General features: G+C 39.8%; 1 protein-coding gene and 2 gene segments (V, D, J or C); all 3 read left to right on the forward strand.

The window, feature by feature from the left end:
* The first annotated feature begins 833 nt into the window (after positions 1-833).
* Positions 834-1543, forward strand: LOC131482738 (probable non-functional T cell receptor gamma variable 10). The segment is given in 2 exon segments: positions 834-947; positions 1056-1543. Coding segments are annotated over 2 exon segments (372 nt in total).
* A 4588-nt stretch (positions 1544-6131) lies between these two features.
* On the forward strand, positions 6132-24027 carry LOC118758174 (T-cell receptor gamma chain C region C10.5). Of its 3 annotated transcripts, none has more exons than XM_036493722.2 (5): positions 6132-6189; positions 19500-19829; positions 21401-21460; positions 22023-22085; positions 23636-24027. In XM_036493722.2, the coding sequence occupies exons 1-5, from the start codon at positions 6147-6149 to the stop codon at positions 23782-23784; spliced, it is 645 nt and encodes a 214-aa protein (XP_036349615.2). In that variant the 5' UTR covers positions 6132-6146; the 3' UTR covers positions 23785-24027. The 3 variants fall into 3 exon arrangements, with proteins under 3 accessions (XP_036349615.2, XP_058534045.1, XP_058534046.1); XM_058678062.1 differs by having other exon boundaries at positions 22026-22085; XM_058678063.1 differs by lacking the exon at positions 6132-6189 and adding an exon at positions 14276-14598.
* Positions 11597-12147, forward strand: LOC131482736 (T-cell receptor gamma chain V region V108B-like). The segment is given in 2 exon segments: positions 11597-11682; positions 11771-12147. Coding segments are annotated over 2 exon segments (393 nt in total).
* Positions 24028-25641: the final 1614 nt, after the last annotated feature.

Consider the following 25641-nt stretch of genomic DNA (forward strand, 5'->3'; position numbering starts at 1 on the left):
TGTGCCACCTGGGCTGGCACAGTGTTTCAGACCGGCCCAAAACCACACTGAAAATGTGAAATGTGCCTGTGGTTGTTCCTGGTATCCAGATAGGCCGCCCCCACATTACCCCTTGCTCCTCACTCCCCTGTGCTCTGTAAAAAGAACCTCACAGTTCAACACCCAACACCGTGCTTTCTGCCCACTCCCCCTCAAGGGCTTCCCCTTGCCCTCAGAACCGCATGCTTGCACCCTCTGCCCCAGGAGCTTCCTAAGGACCAAGATCTCATCCAGGTCTCAGCTGAGCAGGCTAGCACACGGCTGAGTCCTTTCGCCTCCCCTTTAGCTGGAAAGGTACTATTTCGTCTGATTTCTAGGTTTGGCAAGCTCTCCTAGGTTGGTTTGTTAGAAACATTTCATCTGTTCGAATACTGTATCCAGTGAGCAAGTTTATAATATGTGTGCATTTAAGCTTCCAGATTAGTGAAATATTTCAGTCACCCCAAAGGTTCTAATGAATAAGGAAACAAATAGAAATGATGAGTTAAATATTTTCTATTTCAAAAGTTAATGTTTGCTAAACATAGAACGTTTTAAAAGATGACACTGAGAGAAAATGTTCGCCAAATAACTTTTAGGCAGATAGAAACCCTTCTCATTTCTGTGGAAGTTAAGGCACCTCCCAGTTGCTCACATTCATGCGAAGAGCTCCATGGAGCCCACCACCCCTGCTCTGAGCTGTGCTGGGTGAACGTGAGGCCTAGCGAGTCTGTCTGCAGCCAGCACTGAAGGCCCAGCAACAGCAGGACTCACCACTTCCTTCTCTAACCTCAACTGAGGCCCTGCCCTCCTGCCCCTGACCTAGGCATCTGGCCACCAGATCCTCACTTGGCTGCCTGCCCTGAGGACACGGCCGTCGGACAGGATGTCACTGCTGGAAGCATTTGCCTTCTTCTCCTTGTTGGCCTGTGAGTCAGCCTGGCTGCTTCAGTCTAGAGGAGTGGCTAAAGCAATTCTTTAATATCTCTTTTTCTCTGTTCAGAATTTCACTGTACATTCTCGTCTTTTACTTACAGCTGGACTTGGATTATCAAATGTGGAGCAGTCACAGATATCTGTATCTGCAAAAGTAATGGGAAGTACTGCAATATTTTGCAAGGTATCAAGTACAACATTTGACACTGAAACCATCTACTGGTACAGGCAGAAACCAAATCAGGGTTTGGAGCACCTGATTCAGATTGCCTCAATAAAATCCCCAGTTTACACTAGCTTCAGTGGGAAGCGCAACAAAGCTGAAGCAAAAAAGGATTCTCAAACTCTCTCTTCAACCCTGACCATAAACTTCCTAGAAAAAGACGATACAGCCACTTACTACTGTGCTGGCTGGTCTCACAGTATTTGAACTATCAAAACATTCTGCACAAGATCTGTGCCCACCACATCCTTCCCAAAAGAGGCAAGTACTTCAGCTCCCCAGCTGGGCTTCTACCCTCAGGCTTGCTTTCTCTGAAGATCTTTCTAGGCTTTCTAGGAAGCCATCATGCCTTGTGCCCACACAGCAGTTCCCGGTTCACATTACCCAGGCACTGGGCTTCACCATCTGCACTTGACATTATTTTTCCTGATGAGTTGAAGACTGAGACGTGACTGTGCTTTCCATCAACTCACCATCCAGACGCATCGGCCAGTGGCCAGGGGAAGGCTGTGACAGCGACGCACGGAGGGCCTCTATTACCACAGTGACAGGGAATCTTGCCTATTACTGCCCCGGATCAAGGCGAGCCCTCTGTCACACAACAGCCCTTGGCCTATTTTCCGTTAAATACATGAAAGCTTAGAGTTGAAGCTTAATGATCTGCTGAAGACCAGGAATTGTGCTTTTTGAGCGGAACAGTTTCAGGGCTGCTTCTGGAGGCAGAGCAAGGTTCCCCTTCCTGGGAGGTAGGGGGTACTGGATTCTGCCCACATGGCATCTGCAGAGGAGACCTCTGAGTCAAGAGGGTGTTACATCAAAGTGGCATATGGAGCTAACCCTTCATTCTGCCCTTGACAGAAGGAAAAACAATGTGTATGTTCGGGGGAGGTTAGTGGGGAGGATTCTCTATTAATGTTCATCATTCTTTTCTAATGTTAGCACCCTTAACCCACACCTCTTTAACAGTTTATTCTGTTTTTCTCCTCAAGCACATCTAATGGAAGACCAAAGTAAAATATGAATGTGGCCGGGCCAATAGTCAAGCCCCACAGTTGGTATGGCAGAAAAGGGTAGCGTCTACATAGCCTGACTTGGCTTGAATATTAAACTAATTGCTTCTTAATCACAGGTAGACAAAGGAACAACACATTTATCCTAACCCCATGGACAGAAACTAAGCACAGAAAATCAACTTATTTAAAGGATTCTGTGCTCTGAAGCATGGCTTGGGCAGTTAGGTATCTTCAAAGGATGAAAAAGATATTATTTAGTTGGCAGTTGACTTTTTCTACAAAAAGCAAGAATTAAAAATACAGTGCAAAGCCTCAAGAGTAGAATGAGTGAGGCAGAAGAAAGAATCTCAGAATTGGAAGATGTTTCCTTCAACAATTGGGAAACAATCAAAAACTGAAAGAGGAACTGTGTCACGCTAAAAGAAAATTCAAGGATTAGGGGACACAATTAAAAGGCCATATATAAAGTTATGGGAGTTCTAGAAAGCACAGAAAGAGAACCTGGGTTTAAAGAAGTATTCAACGAAATAATAAAGGAAAACTTCCCCAATTTGGAGAAAGAATTGGGAAACAGAATACGAGAGAGACACAGAACTCCCAACAATGATGACCTAAAGTGATCTTCACCACAACACATGACAATTAAGCTATCTTAAAAGCAGTCCCATTCATATTAAGACAGTGTTCAAAAGTGTAAATAAAATGTGTACAGTGAATTTGCTTTTTTTAAAAAAGAATATTTTGATATTTTATACGTACCTGATGATATAAATGGCCCTTTCAATATTGTTTTTGCTGCATCTCATTGGCTTTGATATTTTTGTGTTTATTTTCTTTTCTTCAAAAAAGCTTTTTTTTGTATTAATTCCTTCACTTATTCATAGGTAATACATCACTTTCTTCAAGAAAGTTTTTAATTTTCATTTCTTCAGTGACATGCAATTTAACTTGATGTTGTACGTTTTCTATTTTTCTTCCTGTTGATTTTGTTCTATGGCTTTTCATTTAAGGGGAGGAATAATAATTATGTAAAAGAGACTATCATATCCAGACATGAAGATACAATACAATATCTATCTATACTTCCAAATCAAAGATGTACTGCCAATGAAATTGTGTTAAATCTATCTTGACAACACGATGCTGGACTCTCTCTCACTGTCCACACCTACAGTGTCAGCATACACTAAAATAGCAGAGTGACGAAATTAACACTGTTTGTAAAGGACTATACTATTGTAATACTATAAGGGAAATCAGTGGCAAAGAGGGAGATTTCAAGAGGTGGAGGGGAAATGCCAGAGCCTATGGAATTGTATCGTAAGATAGAAAAAATTAATTAATTAATTTAAAATGAAAATTTAAAGACATATTAACAAAAGTAAAAATATTTACAAAGATCAAAAAACACACAAGATATCAATATATTAATTCTCCAATATGTAAATGTCTGTAATGATGGAACAAAAAAGTGAGACATTAGAGATTCCAGATCGGTCTCTTCCTGATGAGATAAATGAGTTCATTAATTTTTTCAACTTAGTTATTAGACATACAAAATTTTTACAATTTAATATTATACAGGAACATGATTTACTCTTACCTTTATTAATGAAATTATAGATTGAAAGCATTATAAAGGTTCACCATGGGCCAAGTAGTATTATCTATACTTTATGTTCATTGTCAGTATTATTATTATGTGATAGTGGAAAGTTCTTAAGGCTCTGAGAGATATCCAGGCAATCATTGATACAGAAACTAAGAGATACAAATTTTAAATAACTGTGCCGATGTCAGAATGTGTAAGTAGTCTACGAGAGTGTTTATAGTCACGTGTAATTAGTAAAGCAATTTGTAAAAATCTTTTAAAGGAATTGGCAGCTTTTAAAATTCAATGTGAAATAAAATATGGAATGTAAAACTGTGATGCAAACAAACATAATATTACCTACAACCTGTGGAGAAAAATGCTTATTAGTGAATAATATTAGCTTCTCATTTCCGTCATTGATACATGCACTCAGACATTTGTCAGGGTACATCTGTTAGTTGCCTAAACTCCCACATCTAACAGCTCTGTAGCTCGGGATGAGTTCTCTTATGCCACAACTTTGTCTGTCCAAGTGAGATTAAATACTGCCTCTCAGGCAGAAATAGATAAGAAATCAAAATGGAATAATATAGGAAAACACTTAGCAGAGATTAACATGTCCTTGGTAGCCATTAACCTAATCTTGATTGTAGAAGCTTGTCGCTGCATGTAAAACTGAGCATGATTTACAATCACTCCTTCCTGGGACATGTATCAATGAGGCAGTTTCAAAATCTAGAGCAAGGACAGCCAGTCCCATCCCCATAGATTATCTTGTTAGTGTTCTCTCCAACACATTTAGTCAAGTCTCCTCTGAATAGGTACCCAAGTATAAGTGTAGTCAGCATTAATCTTCACCGTGATGCCTCAGCTAATTTCAAAGCAAAATAATTGTATTTCAAAAAAACAAGACTAAAATTTAGACTAAAAAAAAAAAGTTTAGGTACACACACACACACACACACAGTGGGATGCTGGGGAAGGGGAGGAGGGGAGAGAGAAAGAGCTCACATTTGCTGACTGATTCTTCAATGGCTGGTACTGGGCCAGCTGAAGCCAGAAACCAGGAATGCAGTCCAGATACTTGAGCTATTGCTGCTCGGCTTTTCTTACTGAGCTATTGTTACTTATCTGAATAACTAAGCTATGTATCTTTTATTTTTTAGATTTAGTACAGAGATACAGAGAGGAGAAGAGATAGAGAAGAAGATCTTCCGTCCGATGGTTCACGCCCCAAGTGGCCACGATGGCTGCAGCTGAGCCAATCTGAAGCCAGGAGTCAGGAACTTCCTCCAGGTCTCCTATGGGGGTGCAGGGTCCCAAGGCCTTGGGCCATCCTCGACTGCTTTCCCAGACCACAGGCAGGGAGCTGGATGGGAAGAGGGGCTGCATGGATAGAACAGCGCCCATATGGGATCCCAGGGCTTTCAAGGCGAGGACTTTAGCTGCTACGCCACTGTGCCAGAACCCTAGCTATGTTTCTCTCCATATGTCACTTAAACTTCTATGAGGCACTTTCTTCAATCATTAAATGGACAGGATCAGAACACCCATCTCACAGATTGTTGACAAGATTAAGTGAAACACAAAAACATAATGCCCATCAGGTATAAAGAAATTAGTGGACATGAGCTATTACATTAATTTTAAAGCTTATCATTACATATTAAACAACAAAGATTTTAAAATATTCCTCTACATGACATAGGTTGGTAAGACAGGTCCAAGGCCCAGGAGAAATAAAAGCTAATTTCTCAGATTGCTCTGTCACACATCAGTTGGCCCCTGCAGTCTAGCCCCTTCTTGTAGGCATATCCATAAAAATGAAATTGACTAAAACAAAAGCACATAAAACTCCAGTGCTTATGCTAATAATGACCATGAGATCTTTCCGCATTCAATTTTTGTTTTGTTTTGTTCTGTGGTAGGAAATGGCCAGGTTTCGTCTCTGAGTCTTGAATCAACAGGCCATCACAGATAGACAGACATGGGAACACAGCACCTGCTTTATATGTCCCTTCATATTCCCAGTGCAATATTTCCACAGCATGGAAGGAACTGCAGGATGAATGGGTGAGCAGTAGAAGAACGATTCCGTCTTACTCCCAGATGCACACATTCACACTGGGGATTTCTTTCCAGGTAGTCAAGCCATTGCCAAATCTGCCCAGCACGCTTGAGGTACAGGAAACCTCAGAACTGCCCATACCTCTAGCAAATCTTGAAAAAACACGTAGGAACCACATGACCCTGCACCCCTTCTGAGATACCAGAACAACTTCCTGCCGTTGACTTGAGATTTAGTGCTAACAAGGTCTTCATTTTCTTATCTTCCTCCTGGGGACCCAGCCTGGCAGACAGCATGCCATTCCTGAAAGCACTCCTTGTGTTCTCCTTCTGGGCCTGTGAGTTTTCCCCAATCATTTCATCCTCCAGGAGAAACTCACGCCCTTCTTTCCTGGTGCTTCTTGTGTCTCATTTGTTCTTTGTTTTTTCTCTTCTTTGCTTGCAGTTGGACTTGGGCAGTTGCAGCAATCCACGCTATTAATTTCGAGAACAGCAGACAGGAGTGCCTACATATCCTGTAAGGTGTCCACCCAAAATTTTGATGATGAAGTCATATACTGGTATTTGCAGAAACCAAATCAAGGCATACAGTACCTACTCTACATCTGGAAAAGTCACTTTGGTGATGAGAGTCATAAACTCGAGGCTAGTAAAAATTCAGACACTTCAACAGCATACCTGAAAATAAATTTCTTAGAAAAAGGAGATGAGGCCATGTACTACTGTGCCATTTACCGGTGGACAAACACAACATTAGAGTTATCAAGATAAGCTTTACAAGAATCATCTCTACGTCTGTGCCTTCCCACATCCTTCTACATGTGAGCAACCACAGCCAACTGCACTACCTAGCACCCGGCCTGAGCTCCCCTCCCTGTAACACTTCTACAACTCTCTAGGAAGACATCTAAGATTCTGCTCTCCCGTGATGCTCCATATGGTGTTAGCAATCCTGGCCCAAACAAAGAATGACTTGGCATAGTCTCCTACTAAATTAGGCACTTTGGGGACGCCGAAAACACAAGTGGATGGACAGAATCAGTGTACAAGGTCCACTTGCATCCTCTAAATGCCAATCAATAGGTGGGAGCCACAGTTCAAAACAAGGAGGAGCCAGTTCCATTTCTATAGGACAGTGTTTCTTGTGTCGAATTTCTGGAGGGAAATGGAGTTAATTGGAAGTCACGACTTCTCTGCACTCCTAATTTCATAGATAGGAAGTGCGTTCCTGTGCATGGTGCTAGGTTCCCTGATCTGGTGTGTAGAGGGAGAGGTGGTCCTACGGGATGGAGGTTGATGGATAATTTAGATCTGCCTCCTCAGCATTCTGTATGGAAGGCTGTGCTGGAATCCACCTGCCCACTTCTTGTTTCCCTGATGCATGCTCAGACCAAACTGCCTCCTGCCACAAACTGAACCCTGCTAGCCACAGCATCCTGGTTTTTCTACTTCTCTTTGGAGACAATAGTCTGGCAGGAGCATGTCAGTGCAAGGAACTAATGTTTTCTCCCTCTGGCATTGGGGTTGCTCCTAATCATTTCATTCTGTATTACAGATGGAAAAAGCTTTTACTGCTCACCCTTCATCATCATTCAGATGCTCATAAAGATTTATTTTCTCTATTTACAGTTGTTCATGGAGGGTAAAATTTGGCACAAATCTAAAACATCAACATCCAGGACACAAGGATGTTTTTACCATCATGCAAAATCCGGGCAAGGTTCTCAAAATAAGATCACCACTTTTATCAGCTGAAACTACCATCAGTTTCAGCAACACCTGATCTCTTTCCTTGACAACGGTACCTGCTTGAGCCCAGCAGCTGCTGTGGTTAGCAAGGATGTCTACGTCTCCATTCAACTTTGAAAATAAATTTCATAAATATACATATGAAGCCACATGCTAATGTTCCCGCTAAACCACCCAGGCAACAAGTTCCCTGCATTCTCCTTGGGTCTCAGCAGGATGTCACTGCTGGAAGCATTCAGCTTCTCCTTCCTCTCAGCTTCTCCTTCCTCACAGCTGCTCCCCAATCATTCCTGCAATCATTACTACATATGAAGTGTTCACAAGAATTTCTCTACATTGCTTAGTTAGTTTTACCAGTCATCATGGGAGCTACCTGAAATACTAATTTTTAAAGAGTTATAGGATATAAGCATCCAACTATGCAGGGTGACTGCAAGTCCCTCTTCTGGTTAAAGCATATGTTCCTCACCACCACCACCCCCTGCTTAAGGTTTATTAGGTGTGAGATCTTAAAAATGGTCAGCACAGCTGAAGTTTACTCAGCTAAATAAACTGAGGGTTTAAATATGGGAATAACTAACTAGTCATTTAAATTAGCTGTTCCACAAGCCTCAGTTTAACTATAGGTTTTATACTTTTTACAGGAAGGGCACACACATTGAATCAGATTTAAGTGTGGCTATCAACCACTAGTTCAGCATTTACTCTGTTCAGGCTGGAGATAGACCAGAGAGGGAGCTCAGTGCTTAACCCGGAGAAGGATTATAGGTCATTCCACACTGAGGGTTATGTTATAGGCTGGCCAGCACATTCTCCTAAGAGGGTGGGCATTGCACAGTCCCATGACACAGTAGCCGCTCCATCAGGATCTTTTGGTGATGGGATTCTGCCTGTGAATCCACTTAGGGTTTAGAAGCTGATAATTCATTGTTGCTTGCTGTGTGCCAGATATAGTTCTAAACATTATAGGCATAGCTCATGTCATCTTTTCACAACACTTTTATGTTGGAAGTTTTCAAGGTGCCCATTGAATGGTAATATGCAAGAATAAAAAGAATCTGAAATAAGTTTTCTTTGGCTGGGTTAACTATGTATAAATATGGATAACACCTAAGTATGTTCTTCCCTTAGCCTTTTTGAAACTTCAAGAAATATAGTGAATGGACCCAGAGCAATGGTTCAATGGCTAAATCCTCATTTTGTAAGTGCCAGAATCCAATATGGGCAGATCATGCCCTTGCTCTTCTACTTCCCATCCAGCTCCCTGCTTGTTTCTTGAGAAAGCAGCGGAGGATGACCCAAAGCCTTGGAACCCTGCCCATGTGGAATACCCAAAAGTAGTTACTAAGATTCTGGGCTTGGGGTTGACTCAGCTCTGGCATGCGGGCATTTAGGGACTTAACTAGTGGATGAAAGATCTTTCTGTCTATCCTTCTCTCTGTAAATTTGATCTGCCTTGCAATGAAAAGAAATAATGTTTTAAAAAGAAGTGTACTAATAGGCAACATTCAGATATTCATCAACCAAGAGGCATAATCAATACAGATTCTGAATGACATATTCCCCTACCTCCTTAACACTAATGAGAAAATAATAACTTCAGTTCTTTTTTTTTTTTAAAGATTTATTCATTTTATTACAGCCAGATATACACAGAGGAGGAGAGACAGAGAGGAAGATCTTCCATCCGATGTTTCACTCCCCAAGTGAGCCGCAACGGGCCGATGCGCGCCGATCCGATGCCGGGAACCTGGAACCTCCTCCGGGTCTCCCACGTGGGTGCAGTGTCCCAAAGCATTGGGCCGTCCTCAACTGCTTTACCAGGCCACAAGCAGGGAGCTGGATGGGAAGTGGAGCTGCCGGGATTAGAACCGGCGCCCATATGGGATCCCGGGGCTTTCAAGGCGAGGACTTTAGCCGCTAGACCACGCCGCCGGGCCCAATAACTTCAGTTCTTAAAGACGACAATGGTTTTTTATGTATAACAATGAATAATAATGATAGAAATCTGTTCAACAACTGAATTACAAAAATAAATTCAACAAGATGTTTCTGTGAAATTCTGTGAGTTCCTTTCCCTGTCATCTGCAAGATTTCCCACTGTGTGTCCAGAGGACCACTTCCTCTTTCCGCAGCAGGCATCAGAGTTGCTCTGTGACTACACCAACAATCACTCCTCCCCAGACAGATGCCAGAAGAATATTACTCCCTCTATCTGCCTGATGTCATAGTAGTGTGCCTTTGGAATTGTGAGTCACTTTAGCCAAAGACCATCATCTCATTCACTCAAAAGACAGAAAGAGACAGTGTGAACAATCAAACAGCAACATTTTCAGGGAGCAAATGTAGACTTCAGACTCCAAGCTCTGCATTAATAGAGAACAAACACATATCACTTTACTGAACCTCCAAGTTATACTAAGTTTGAGAAGTTTCAAAATTTTTGTCTTTATTCTTCTTTCACATACAAGTAGACACTCATAGTAAAACTTGTAACATCCACCATGAAGAAAAAGGAAATATGGCATTTGTTGAATGTCAAAACAACAAAAGCTTCCTCAACAAGATTGTGTATGGCCACTAGTATCAACAGAAGCAAGGCCAGCCTCTCAAATGAGTTCTGTATATTTCCTATGAAGGAACTGTCATCTATGAACACAGTGTTAACCAGGAAAGACACAACAGCCAGGAAACCACAGAATGACCTGTCTGTGAGCCTCAGAATACATCAGCTTGCTGGGGCTGAGGCACACTCTATTATTGTGTCTATTGAGTTACAGCACCTCAAGTGCTTCCGTGTAACTGAACAACTTGCCTTCTCCCCCACTCCCACCCACATCACTCACACCACTGCAAACACAAACACTCTCACACCTCTTCCTTCTACTTCCCAAAGGAATCTGCTGGCTGTCCAAAGAGTACTTTCCTTCTGTACTCATGTTCTCAGCAGAAAGACATAAAGGTGGGACTCTTGATGCTACTTTCAATTAGAAAAGTTACGCTCCATCCTTCCTCTCCAGGATACATACTGGTTTTTGTAAATTCCCAGAACCACTTTTGCTTCCCCATCTGTGCCATGCCTCCTCACAAGGAAGCCATAATCCAGTTATAATGTGGTCTGTTAACCTGGAAAGAACGAATGATGAAAAATAAAAAGGATTTGAGTGACAGGCTTATATTTGAAATTCTTGCTGACTTACTGACTGCAAGAGAAAGATACATTTGTATTTTTCATTCTGCTTCCCCAGTTTTAAGTGGAGATGTGTAAACCATCCCTTAGGGTTACTGAAGGGTTAGTGAAGCCATATAGCAGAGGTCAACAAATCAGTGTATTCTTTCCCAGTACAACTGAATCACTTCATTGAATCATCTCCACATTGTCCTCCAGACAACAGTAAAATGCAGTTTTAACTAAAAAACCAAGAAGTAAGTGTGCAAAGAGAGTAGAAACTGATGACCCAAAAGGATTTTTTTCTCTGACACCTTGCTCATTTACAATAAAGCATAATAAAATCACAAATTCCAAACCAAGAATCAAGCCAATTGCTAGTCTTTATCTAACGATGAACTTAGGGCAAGCTACTAATATATAAAATGTATACACCAATACATTACTATCTTATTTGTTAACATGTCCAGTAATGATAGTTTTGTCCTCATTAATGATAGGTATGCATAACTACTCAGAGCTCTTAAAATATGACCAGAGGCAGAAAAATGTGCATCTGAAGCAGCACTTCAAGGAAAATTGGAACAGAGTTCTCCCAAGGAGAAGTGAGCATTGAATTGTTTTAAGACTGGTGTTTTGATGAGGTTTCCGGGAACTAGCAGCTCCTTTATGGTAAGGACATATTAACGTACCACTGACGTCTCTCTGTGAAGGACTTTCATTGGTTTGCAAAAAAAAAAAAACAAAAACAAAAAACAAAAACAACTTCCCCTTTCCTGCTTTACCTGTCTCTGCATAGCAAGTGCTGTCACTCCATCTTAGTCCTAATTCACACTCTCTTGTACTGTCTGTTCCCACTAATTCCCGGCAATGCTCACCCTGTGGGTTTTCCTTGTGTCTTTGGCGTGGGTTTGTACGTTGACTTACTCCTTCTTGGCCTTTCATTTTCTTTGTCCAGTCTCAACTGTGTGGTGCCTCTGATTTCTCTTCTTGCTTTGCAGGTGGAGACACCAACATAAGAATACTCCAAGACCAACTCTCTTTCACCCGAAAACCAGACAGAACAGTGCACATCAGTTGCCAGATCTCTGGAGTAAACTTCAAGAACACCATTGTGCACTGGTATCAACAAAGAGAAGGGGAACCCCTGAAACGGATCATCTATGGTTCGGCCAACAACTACAAACAAGACATGCCCAATTCTCGCTTGGAGGCTGGTGAGAAAGACAATGGTATCTTTTACCTGATCATCAATAATGTCATCAAATCAGATGAGGGCACATACTACTGTGCCTGCTGGGATCCCACAGTGCCACAGAGTCAGAAGGGACCTGTAAGGAAACCTCAGTGATTCTCCTTCAATGGGCTTCACACTCCTGCAACCACCTCTGAGTCTCCAATGCTCCTGCTCACAGGTTCACATGCTTGGAACAGAGGTGAGGGCTCTTGGGAATTATTAAGCCAATACCTTCCCCTTCAGGGGGGCTCTTGGGACATACTAAGTCAATGCGTCCCCTTTCAAATAAGGAAGCAAGTGGCTTGTCTCATGGTAGTTAACACAGGGGTGGTCTAACATCTGCATGTCAGAGTCTCAGTTCAGGGCCTTTTCTTGCCCCTCTTGTGGTCACTGTTGAACTTCATTTAGCAAAATTTCCCTTGTTTCTAAACACAGCTGTGACATCTGTGTCTCTCTGTGTAAGCAATGGCTTGGCCTGAATCAGGCCTGATAAAGGTCTAGCGTTTAACCCCCACGCTGCTGAGAAGGGGATATGGGTCAGTAAATGCTCCATTGCCTCCACAGCCTTCCCATGCTTGCTTAGTTCTCTTCATTTGGATGGTTTCCTATCTGTCCTCAAATGGCCAATAGCTGGCATAATTTTTTTTGGCACATGTAACAAAACCAAAGTATTAATTCCAAGCCCACTCCTTCTCCTCCATATCTACTCCACGGATTATTTATCTCCAAAATGCTCATTTCTGAGTAAGTGGCAAGTACTTCAAAAAGTGTTTTTGAAAGACATCATTGAAAGAAAAATTTTATTTTGGTGCAAAAATTAAAATCCATGCACAGTTTTTTCATAATTTGCATCTGTCGTGTATTTTGTGAAGATTTTTGAAGCTCCCTCATACTTTAAAAGGTAAAATTTCTTATTATTCCCGCTTTGTAAGAATTAATGTTTTAAGTTCTTCGTACCTCATCCACATTTCATGCTTCTCCTCCCATTAGATACAATTGGTATCATTCTTTCTAACGCAGATATGGCCTCTGTAACTTTAATTTTAATCTACTTGAAAGTTATTTTATATGATTATGAAATGGAGAGGTTTCTTTTGGGAACACATGACTACTATCCTAACGGCAGTTTTTAGATCATTTATCAATTTCCTACAGTTTGAATATGTCACATAATATTTCAAATATCCACAAATACTTGCAACATGTTCTACAGAATATCTGTTTTTTCATCTGTTTCATATTTTTAGGTCAGTGGTCTTGTAATAGGCATTAAGTTACTGCCAAATATCTCTTCATTCTATGTTTCAAAAAATCCTTTTTGAATTATCTTTATTCATCTTTAAAGAATTTAATGTCAACCCATCTAACCTGCCATTAACCCTCATACCTCAGAACACAACTGTAAATGTCCTAATATTTCTGATTGCAATGTAACTCATTTAAATAAGAATGCAGGAGGTACAGGACTCTTAAGAACAGGTATTTTTCCTTCATGATTAGATGTCTCACTATTTCTCATAGGCTTTCTAATGTGTTCTTCATGAACTTGTGCATTCCTCATAAACATTTTATATTTTCTCATTAATTTTATAAATGATTTTATAATTCACTGCTTTCTCTTTTGCATTTTAGTGCAGAAACCCTTCATGGTTTTTGACACACAGGAAGCTCTTGCAGCTTTTAATAACTTTCCTCGTGATCTCAGAGTGAGGAAAACCAAAGGATTCAGAGATGAGTGGGCCTCCTTCACACCTGCCTGGGTGCAAAGGGTCACCAGCAGTTCCAAGTCACACTAACTCAGACACTCATTTTAAAAAACCTTTTCCAAATGTGATTTTCATCCCTCCCCCCTTCATCTTCTGAGATTGGCTGTCTTACCTTTATGGCAGAGATCAAGTCTGCTCACGGGACTTAAGACAGGACAGCGGGCTCTGCAGTGGACACAGAGGTCATCAGGGCCTGTTCTGCTCTGCCCTTCCAACCGGACACCTCACCAGATTTGGGGGAAGCACTCACTGATTCTGAAGACATCTACCCTGTGTTGGTACCTGGGCAATTTCAGCTACTGAAGAGCTTTCTGCTTTCAGAAGTACATTCCCAAATTGCTAACAGGCAGGCCCTGTGCGTGAGAACAGAATGTCTTTTCCTTTGATGCACCCCCTGAGCAGTTTCAACTTTAGCTGAACATCTGGAAATTGGAAAAAAAAGAAAGAAACAGGCTTTAAATTCTGAGTACTTATCCTGGTAATTTAGAGAAGTAGTCAACTGAGAATTTGATCCATCTCTCCTTTCCCTACACTACAGTTTTGTATTTATGATTGAACTCTTCAATGATTTCTTTCTCAAGCAGAAGCAGAAAATGTAGGAAGGCTATTTATATGGAGTTTATTATCAGGCACCATAAAAACATATTCAAGGACTTTCAAAGGAACCCAGATGATATTACCAGGACAATGGTGTGAAGAACCTCCACCATGTCATGAAGCCAAGCAGAACGCTGAGATATTTTTTGTAGAAATTGTCACCATTTTGATGCTGACGGATGGATCAAGCTGTTTGGAATGGAAACAAGGCTCATAGTCATTCCTCCTGGTAAGTACCTTGACAAACTTTTTATTGTAGTAAAGAAATACTGATGGAAGCTTGATCTCTCTCTCTTTCTGACAGTCGGTTTCTCAAGTAAATAAAAATAAATGTGCATTTTAAAAATAGAAAAATATGTTATAATAACTACACTAAAAATAATCTAACTATTTCCAAAATTTATTTCACAAAAGATGAAATAAAATATGCAAATATAGTCAGGTCATTCAGCAAAAGAAGACTGAAAATCCTAAGAAACAGAAGAAAAATATGTGGTTATCTAACAAGATACACAAATTTTATTCTCAGAAGTAAAAGCAAAACACAGTTGTATATGAACATTTTTTTGACTGCAAAGAAATACAGTAAAATTTCAGAAATGAATATCTTTTCATGATAGAATTATAAAGAGATATCAGAGCATGTGTGTTTTAGCAGGAAAGTACAGTAAATGATAGGCATTGTTTTCAATATCATTTGTTCAGGGAAGGGGGGCATTTAAACAAACTCTTTTGTATAATATTATCATTGCCTTGGTGTTGAGGAATTTTAACATCCCATCTCCTGCAGAGTTGGAAGAACCCAATATATATGATTAGGTGGGCACCATTCAGATCTAAAGGAGCAGGTGGAAGATGGGTTTCTTGCCTGTTTCCTGCCACTTCTCTAACCTTTCTGCTCGAAGGGCCAGAAAGGAGGTCCTACTCAGACTTTGGCATGAGCAGGATACCAGTCAGTTGGAAGTTGACTCTTCTGATGAAAACATGGGTTTCCAGTATATTATTCTGTTGACTGGGAATAAAGCCGTTTGTTTTGGACAACACAAATGCAGCATTTCCATACACTGAGTGCATAATTAGGTGTCTGCAATGCTCGCTTGGATTGCCTTCACAGGGCAGAGAAGACAGGATGCTAGACCAGGTGCTAGAGCCTGTTCAAGACAGAGTATGTGAAAGACAGGTTTCTGGGATGATGGTTTTCAGAATCCCAGGCACAAAAGAGCAAAGTGGAATACAAATGGAAGGCAGAGAAATAATTCTTCCCCCGTATTGCCATGGAGGTAACTGCAACTTCAAAATATTGGGTTTCTGTTAGGAAGAGCAGTTTGGTCCAAGAAGTAAACATGCCCTTATTGAAGAACACAATCAGTTCATACAAATTGCTAATATAACAAGGATGGCAATATAAAAGAACAACTTGTCTTTCGATAACATTTTTAATCAAATTACATTTTCACATCTTGTTTTATTTTGACTTCACTCCAGTGGTGGTAATGATGTTTAATGGACTTATAGCCACATCTTTAATTTGAAAACATATAGCACCACATAAATTATTTGATTCATTCACCCACAAAATGAATGAGGACAAGAACCAAGGTCTTTTGAGGACCCGGGCCGTGATCCTATTGCCACAAGAGGTCAGAGAGATATATGCAGTCTAAGGTTTTTCATACAGTTTGAATCACTGTGGGATGCTTATGTAAAACTCTTCGGTACTGGAACAAGGCTTATTGTCACAGGTAAGTGTTAGAAAAATGCAAATTTTACAAGGTCATGGAGCAAAGGCAAGAAATGATAATATTGTAGGGCAAAAGGAGGAATGTGATGGGAATTTGATGCAAAAATCTTATGATAGGTTTTGAAGCAGTGCTTTGGGGGCTGCTAACAAGTAATGCCTGATTGAATTCCTGGCTACTCTGCTTCTAATTAAGGCTTCTTGCTAAAGTTCCTCTAGCAGACAGCAGATGATGGGTTCAAACGCTTGGGTTCCTGTTACCCATATAGGAGATCCAAAATGAGTTCCTGACTCCTGGCTAGGGCCTGGCCTTCTAGCCCTGGCAGTGGTGAGCTTTTGGGACAGTGAATCAGTAGAGGAAAGATTCTGCCTTTCAAATAAAGTGAAAATAAAGTTGTAAGTAGATAAATGCAAATGAAATAAAGAGAACATAGACAATGGTATGTAAAAATTGTTACAAAAATTTAGTCTTATATTCCTAAAGACATCCATAATGTGCCAATGTATACTGTACACAATGAATTCATTAAAGTGTTTGACTCTGAAACAAAATTTATCATGGCACCTAAGTTTGGGACAGGCTCAATGGAGTGAGGACATTGTTGTGTTTGATGGAAAGTTTGCATTTTGCAATCAACAGACAGAGTTCTGATTCCACCACTTAGAGCTTGGTGAACTCGTGAGTTTATTCTTTGATCTCAGTTTCCTACGCGGTACCACAGCATGAATTCAGCGTCTGTGAGCTAGAAACAAGCCAGTGTGAATAGAGCGTTTCTCTGATTGTTCAACAATAATAGGTGCCAGTAAATCTTCTTCCAAGTCAAATGTCAACGGAGAGTTGTATTCACTGTGGAGAGTGGTTTCCAGTCAGTGAATATAAAGCAAAAGTCCAAGAGAGGGCTCAGCTCTACTTCTGAGTACTTAGATGGAAGACTGCTTCAGCCAATCTAAATTTAAACAAATCTGAAGATACATATTTCTCTTTAGCAGACTTTTTAATTACCTGGTAGGAATTCTATTGTTTTGCCCTGTGTTTTAAATTTTAACTGTTATTTAAAATATCAATATTTTATTGGCCCCAAAATTTATGGCTAGTGAGTTTGACTTAATGCCTATGAAGGTTACATATGTATCAAAAGTTTAAACTCATGCAGAAAATGCTCAAGTGATAAAATGAAAGAAATAAATTTGAAACTTGGCATTGTATTCATGATTCAAATAAAATATAATGGTGAGCATTATATGCATCATGAATAAAAATTGACTATGAACCACTCTGTAAGTACATTTTAAAAATTACAGTTTTAAATTTCACTTAATATGGTCATTCAGAATGTAAATACTAACCATATGTAATGAGTTTAATGCTTAATTAACTATTTCATTGAGAAAAGTTAGATTTCAAGTCTCATTTTATTCTAAAATAGTAGATGATAAAGAATCTGGCTAATGCAAAGGGACCAAAGGCAATGAATCGTGTGTACCATGTAAGGGATGTCAAGCTCATCACTTGATTTTTAATGGGCTATAATAAGAGATATTCCCAAAGAGAAGCAGAGGTTCATATTATACAGATTTAGATTAGTTAATATGTTGACTAAAATTACGTAATATACTATTGAAAAAATAATTGCATCTTTCAAAGTATGGTTTTTAAATTTGATACAAGTATATATGTGGAGAAACAAACAGTAACTTACTATTAGAATAAGTATACCATATGTACTTATAGAAAGACTTATGAAACTAAAATGTCAGTTCCTGGGCTAATTTTATTTATGGTATGCTCAAGAAATTAACATTAATTGCTGACTACTGAAAATTGGGAACATTGCTACAAAGCTGGAAATCATCAAAAATTGCTTTCCTTTTCTTTTTTAATGAGAAATCTAGTTCCTCTTTCCTTAAGAAATTGCCTTTTGAATTAGTAATTTCAAACAAGCCTAAGGAGATGATTAGCCAAAGAGTGCAATTTTAACTAAGCGCCAAATATCTCTAACATTTGTAATTTCAGTCACTAAATTAAGAACCAGTGTATAGCCATCCAGCTAAGAGTCCAGATCCAAATGAGATGTCTTGTAAATAATGATGTATACTTACATATTTTTCAAGAAACTCTGGAACTATGACTTTTAACACTGCATCAATTACATGTTACTTTCTTCAGTAGGTTGAGATAAAGGAAACAGTAGAACAGTGTATCAGTTAAAACTCACACAGGGTAGACACAGATTGTGGGAGAAGGCTGAGAATCCAAGCACAAAGCTGCTGACAGATATACAGATCTCTCATGAATCAGGTAAATGAACATTATAGCAAATGTGAAATACACACCACCTGGTTTATTGTCTTTTAAAATCTTGTATTTGTTTTCATTTTATTCGGAGATACAGAGATAGAGGGGCAGACAGAGAGACAGAGTTTTCACCCACTGGTTCACTCTCTAAATGCCCACAGCAGCCAGGGCCGGGGAACGCCTCACTCAGGAGTCTGGAACTCAACCTGGGTCACTTGCTGACTCCCAGCGTGCACAGCAGCAGCAAGCTAGACTGGGAATAGAGCAGCCAGGACTCAAACCAGGCATCCCCAATGGAATGTGGGCATTGCAAGTGGTGACTTCAGTGCTAGGCCCAAGAATCCCCTCTTTCCAGGGTATCTTTACCTATGTTTAATCTCCAAATGAAATTTCAAAGTAAAACATATGATTGGTGAATAGGTCTTGAACAAAATAAAATGTTGGCAACTAAATCATTTAGTAAGAATAACTTAAGAGTATTTCTAATAATAGTAATAGAAATTTAAGGGAAATTGTTTGCTTTTGAATTCTGAGATCTTAAATAGAGGTGTGGTATTAAATATTGGATGCTCAAAAACTTGGGAGTGGCTTACATGTAAAAGGGATATTTTTACATAACGCTAGAAAATAACTAGAAGGGTTCAGTGAATTTCAGAACTGTGCACATGGGAGCCACATTTAAAGTTAGAAGGTCAGCTTGAGGGCACAGGTTTCCATTTAAATGAGTGACAACATATTGTTAACATTAAAGATGAAAAGCTTCTTCCTGACATTGATTCATATGGGAAATAAGGTAATAGGGTTGAGGATTAGAGTTGCACAGAATTGAAGAAGAAGGGACTGTGAGTCAGGTGGCCAGGGGAGCAGGGAAGCATCTACAAGAGACCACAGATCCTCACAGATCCTCATAGCCAGGGGCATCATGAAAGTTCCCTGAGCTCCTTCCTGCCTCACGAACTAACATCCACCTTTTGTGGATAAAGTCCAAATCAAAAGCAACTTGTCTTCCTATTGCTACAACTAGACAATGCCGAGCCAAGCAATGTTTGTGTTTCTCTAACAGTTCTTTCCAATATTTCATTTCCCTGCCCCACAGATAAGAGTCTGGATGGAGACTTTTCCCCCAAGCCCACGATTTTCCTCCCTTCCATTGCTGAAACAACACTGCATAAGGCTGGGACCTATCTCTGTCTTCTTGAGAATTTTTTCCCTGATGCCATCCAGGTGTACTGGAAAGAGAAGAACAGCGATAAGGTTTTGGTATCCCAGCAGGGAAATACCATGAAGACTAAAGACACATACATGAAATTCAGCTGGCTAACTGTGCCTCAGAAGTCATTCAGTAAGGAGCACAGGTGCATTGTCAAACACGAGACTAAAGGAGGAGGGCGTGATCAGGAGATTCTCTTTCCTGCAATACAAAAAGGTATGTGGAAAACCCACTTGCCAGGGAATGCCTTACCTTATCTTCAAGTTCTAGTGAGCAATAGATGCAAGCCTTTCTTAAATACCCTAACCTCTGATGGTAATATAAATGACCTGAAATTTTCCCATAGAATTAGAAAGGAACAGGCATGGATTTCACAATGAAAAAATATTTGATCTAAGCTTTCTTTGCCTTGGTTTCATCATCCAAAGTATCAAGATCACACAACGGTTTTGGTATGTTATATGAAGGAAATCAGAGTTACATGAGAGCAATTAGCAATTTAGCATGCCAAAAAAGCTAAAAGTGTTCACACATTTGGTGATTTGACCTGTTAGAGAAAAAAAAGAACAAGTATGTATTTTTCAAGAACGTTCTACCAAGAAAACAACTGTTTCATCTTGTTGGTTGAGGGATTTTCAAAGAGTTCATGGGAAATATTGATTACAAACTCACATTTGTATAAACAAGAACATTATTAGAAAAAGATGAAATTGAACCCATGTGACTATTTCCTTTTATTTGTTTTAAATATTTTTATCTTTGCATTTTGTTTGTTTATTTTTGGTTAACATCTAGGATAAATATAATTCTCACTTCAAGGTTTAAAGTGATTGATGATGTTCTAGTCCTAGAAAGAAATGCCCAAAAATACTGAGCTCCTGATAAAAAAAATAATAAAACACCCTCAGTTCAGAATTAGTAAGAGAGTAGAAGAGATTTTCCCACTGTAAATTATTTCCCATGTTTTTCTACAGATCGATTTTATAAGTCACTTTCCACACTCCCTATTTTAGTCCCTCATCTGTGTTTTGAATACTGGCTTTGTCATTTACTATTATGACTTTGTAAGACACCTACATAGTTTAAACATTGTTCTTCATTCATAATATGGAGTCTGCTGTAAAGCACCTTATATCAGCAAATAAACAAATAATGCACACTACATTTTGATATACAGCCTGGCATAGAAATGACCACTTTTAGGTAATATCTCTTATTAATATTTTTGCAATGTTCACAAACACCGCACCTCAAAAAATCATGTACACGAGTTGGGGCACTAAAAAAGATTTATTTATTTTTATTGAAAAGGCAGGTCAGATTTACAGAGGGAAGAGAAGACAGAAAGATCTTCTGACCAATGGTTCACTCCCTAAGTGGCTGCAATGGCTGGAGTTGAGCTGATCTGAAGCCAGGAGTCAGGAGCTTATCTGGGTCTGCCAGGAGGGTACAGGGTTCAAAAGGCTTTGAGCCATCCTCTGCTGCTTTCCCATGCCACAAGCACAGAGCTGGAAGGGAAGTGGAGCTGCTGGGAACCAAGGTGGCCCCGATACGGGATTCTGGTGTTTGCAAGGCAAGGGTCTTCGCCACTGAGATAACTACTAAGCATTTTCTTCTGCTTAGATGAGAAATTTTTTTAAGCCAAAATCCTTTATGTAACACTGTTTTATGGATATACAACTTGATGAAGTGGTCTTTGATACAGAATTTCAAGTCAGTGATATAGCTACTTTTTTCAATTTACTTTTCTGTTGAACAAACGTCATGAACTACTCTCTTCATGGCAGGCACTGTGTCGGAAGCAAAGGGAAATGAAAGAAAACCTGATAGTGTTGAAGATAAACAACGTGAGTACACATGTCCTTATGTCTTGTTGTGGTATATTTTTTCCTTGATAATATGAACCTTTAAACCCCGCTAAACTTAAGGCAATATACCTGTTTTGATAAGAGAAACCAATGTCTTCCTCATGACTCTCAACATTTTCATCTACTAAAAAATCTGAATTTTATCTACTCAATAACATAAATTCACCCTGTTTCTGAAACCAGGTTCGTATTTTTAATGACTGCCTCTCCTTCCTGCTGACACACATTATATGATTTAATATGTATGCATTTACATACCTAAACACACAAATATGGGCGCAGCTGGTTCCTGAGTATGCCTGCCTTTCTGCGAGGAGTCACTCCTACTTACTGTGAGAATGCTTGTTGGAAAGATGAAAATGCAGGTTTTTGTGGAAGGTTCTTTCATGTCATGCTATGTGTGTATTTTTTCACATGGTCATTTTAATTTTTAAATTTTCCTTGGCATAAGGCAGAAAAAAATCAGACACTGAGAGATTGAATGACATTTTAAAAGCAACACACTACTTCCTTTGAGTTAAATGATTCCTGTGCTTTGTAGCAGGCACTGTATTGGGAACTCCAGATACGGAAAGAAATGCAACTCATGATAGATACTCTGAAGGTAAGATTTCATGAGGTTTTTCTTTACATTGTGTTGAGGAATACTTACCCTCAATCTTCCTAACTTTTGAACTTCCCTGACTTATGAGGAACACAAGTATCCTATATGAACTCATTTGGCAATGAGAAGACTGTAAATCAGAAGATACACTGCCATTCTCTTACATACTACAACAGAGATTTCATTCATTTCTGTGTCTATTCTAATTATTGAAAAAGCAAGACATCAAATTACTTCTAATGTGTGGTTTTTTGGTGTTAGGTTTTTTTTTTTTTTTTATCTTGCTAGTTGCTAACAGCATGAACTGGAACTTACTGCCTTTTACATAGAAGACCTTTGGTTGTGTTCTGGAGGCATTTTCTTGCTTAATTTCATAGCCTTTGCTTACTAAGTATGCAAAACAAGCACAAGTCATTGGCTTTCTCCTTTATTTCCAGTATCAGATGAGTTCTAGACTTCCACTGCCACATCAGGCAAGGAGAAGGTAAAACCTTTGGCTTGACCAAGAGCAGGGAGATCCTTTTCACATCCATGGCTAATGATCCTGGAGTTCCGACTCTATGCAGACAGACCATGTGAAAGGCAGATGGACACAGGAAGTGGCCAGGCTTTGTAGCTCCATGAGTAGGCATGGTAGTCCACCACTGTAGTCTTCAATCATCTCATGACATCGTATCCTTCTTGCACTATTTAAGAAGATATTAAGTATCAACACCTAAGAACACCACCACTCACTCCCATGAGATGTTTCAGAAAAAGTTTTGTCTTTCAATACCATCCAATATCACAAGAGAATTTGGGTTGGCTGTTCTTATTTCCATTTTCTGTATTGTCTTTTTGTTAAGATCTCCCACTCACCTGACTAAACACCATCTTCCCATAGATTGTACCCTTCCTTTAGGGCTCACTGTATGTGCAAGGTACCATGGCTCAGATGGCTGCAGATCAACAATTCAACTCTGCATAATCTGTTCTATCTCCAGGGTGCTTACTTGCACATGGAGATGTAAGAACACATATAAAAATGTATTCTTTACAGTCTAAGCTGCTGTCCTTACTAAATATGTATAATCAAGGAAAGTATTGCTGTATCTTCAGTTTCCTTATTTACAAAATAAGAATATAAGTAATTCCTTTTTTTCATCCAGGGCCATCGTAAAGAAACATACGAATCAAGTTTCATACATAGGAATCTCAGGTTTAGGATAGTAGTTAATGAATATGATCTCTTATTACTTAGGGTTATAATCTGCATGGAGAAATTCTGAAACCTAGTTTGTATAAATAACATGTGCTCTACTGGATTTAGTCATTCAAAATTCAGCTTTACTTTTGATATGTGCTGTGTTCTAAGTAAATTCAGCAGAGGTTGTGATGAGCTTGACTTGCAAGCTGAATTCCACTTTGTCTTGCTCTTCTTCCTGGTGTGGGAGTTGGTATTAGGGGATCTTCAAGGTAGATTATGAGAAGTAACTACTGGTGACTTCCTCCCCAACAATGTCTTATCCTATTAAAAGAACAAGTCAAACTAATTAAATAACTTCTCCTAGATGTCCTGATGCTGCAGCTCACACAGACTTCTGCGTACTACACGTACCTCCTTCTGCTCATCAAGAGTGCTGTGTACCTGGCCATCGTCACCTTTTCGATGTTCAGAAGAACAGCTATCTGTGGTGTGCAAAGAGCTCCTAACCAGTGATGGTACAAAGAGTTCATCTTTTTATGCTGTTTATTATCCCTGGCAGTGTCTGCGGAGGACTTAGCCGGGTGTTCTTTCTGAATTTAGGTTATGTAAGCACCCATGTGTATTTTTCTGTTCTGTCATCATGGCACAATGGTTTTGCAAAGCAATGGTCAAGTGAGAAGCCTTCACGCTGTGAAACAACAAGGAATGGCCCAACACAGCTGTCACGCTATTCTCTCCAGTGTCCAGCAGCCCCTCCTGCCATACAGCCTCAGTGTGGGCAGTGTGCAGCCTTTAGATGTACCCTTGGTGTCCTTTAACTGCAAAACAGCTTGCAAGCCTCCCATGTTACACATCTTGAAGCAGCCTTCCTTGCTACTTGAATTGTCAATTTTTTTTGCAACAGGAATCTTCAGATAAATAAATTTCAAAAACTCCAAAGTCAACATTTGTCTGTGTGTACATGAATTTGGTAAAATCCACTTGAAAGTCCATGTTAAGACATAGGCTGACAACTGTACCACGCCATTCAGTGTTGCTTGTGATTGGGGTCTAACATTACATTTCTAACTTCTTGCCTGATATAGTGGTCATGACACTTTCCTTGGTGCACTGGCCCAGCACAAGATGTTGTGGGCATTTTGAGTGATATATTAAAGAGCTCTCTCTCTCTCTACATATATATCTCCTTTAAACAGATAGAAAAGCTCACCCTCTATATATATTTCCTTTCAAATAAGGATGATTTTTTTCAAAAAACAGTGAATCCTTAATTTTTATGTACACTTTTTTGGGTTTGTGGGGCGAATGCAATGGATGAACTGTGGGTCTGAATATAGGGGGAATGTTCATGGAGATCTCAGGATATGTGTGATATTCTGACACCCCGACTCCTTCTGTGAATGGAATGTGCCTAGAGGTACTCTGATCTTCTTAGTGTAACCGGGTGCATTTCTGTGTTAGCTTACACATCCTACTTGGTTCCGTACTTTCCCAATGCAGCACAAGTGCCACTAGAGAGGCTACAAGGTGTGGTAGGAGTAACACTGAACCAAAAGTCTCCCTTCACATTTAGATCCTTTGTTACTTGGTCAAGCTCCAAATAGCTCTACCTCTTACTTAAAACTGATTAATGAAAATACACAATTTATATCCTCAGAGCAACACATATGTCATATATATATATATATATATATATATATATATATATATATATATATACAGTGTACAATGTTCAAATGGGCTAAGGCTATCTATTTTCTCAAACAATTGAGCATTTCTTTCTGTTCAAAGCATTCAAAGGACTCTTCTCGTTTCTTCTTAAATACACAACACATCATGGCTATCTATACCTTTCCCCCACATTGCCTAAGTGTATCCAGCTTTAGAAGAATGTGCTCCAATGTATTAATTTCAGATTTCTATCCAAAGTTACAAACCCAATGACTAACATTGTAGTGAATAATAACAATCACTTCTATAGTGCCTACGGTGTGCCAGGTAATGGTTTCAACAGGTTAACTCATTTAACTCTCATGGCACCTATGAGACAGAAATAATGATCTCGGGCCCAGCGGCGTGGCCTAGCGGCTAAAGTCCTCGCCTTGAAAGCCCCGGAATCCCATATGGGCGCCGGTTCTAATCCTGACAGCTCCACTTCCCATCCAGCTCTCTGCTTGTGGCCTGGAAAAGCAGTCGAGGACGGCCCAATGCTTTGGGACCCTGCATCCGCGTGGGAGACCCGGAAGAGGTTCCAGGTTCCCGGCATCGGATCGGCACGCACCGGCCATTGTGGCTCACTTGGGGAGTGAAACATCGGATGGAAGATCTTCCTCTCTGTCTCTCCTCCTCTCTGTATATCTGGCTTTCCAA

This window comes from Ochotona princeps, chromosome 20 (assembly GCF_030435755.1).
Source record: "Ochotona princeps isolate mOchPri1 chromosome 20, mOchPri1.hap1, whole genome shotgun sequence".
In the NCBI taxonomy this organism is placed as follows: Eukaryota; Metazoa; Chordata; class Mammalia; order Lagomorpha; family Ochotonidae; genus Ochotona; species Ochotona princeps.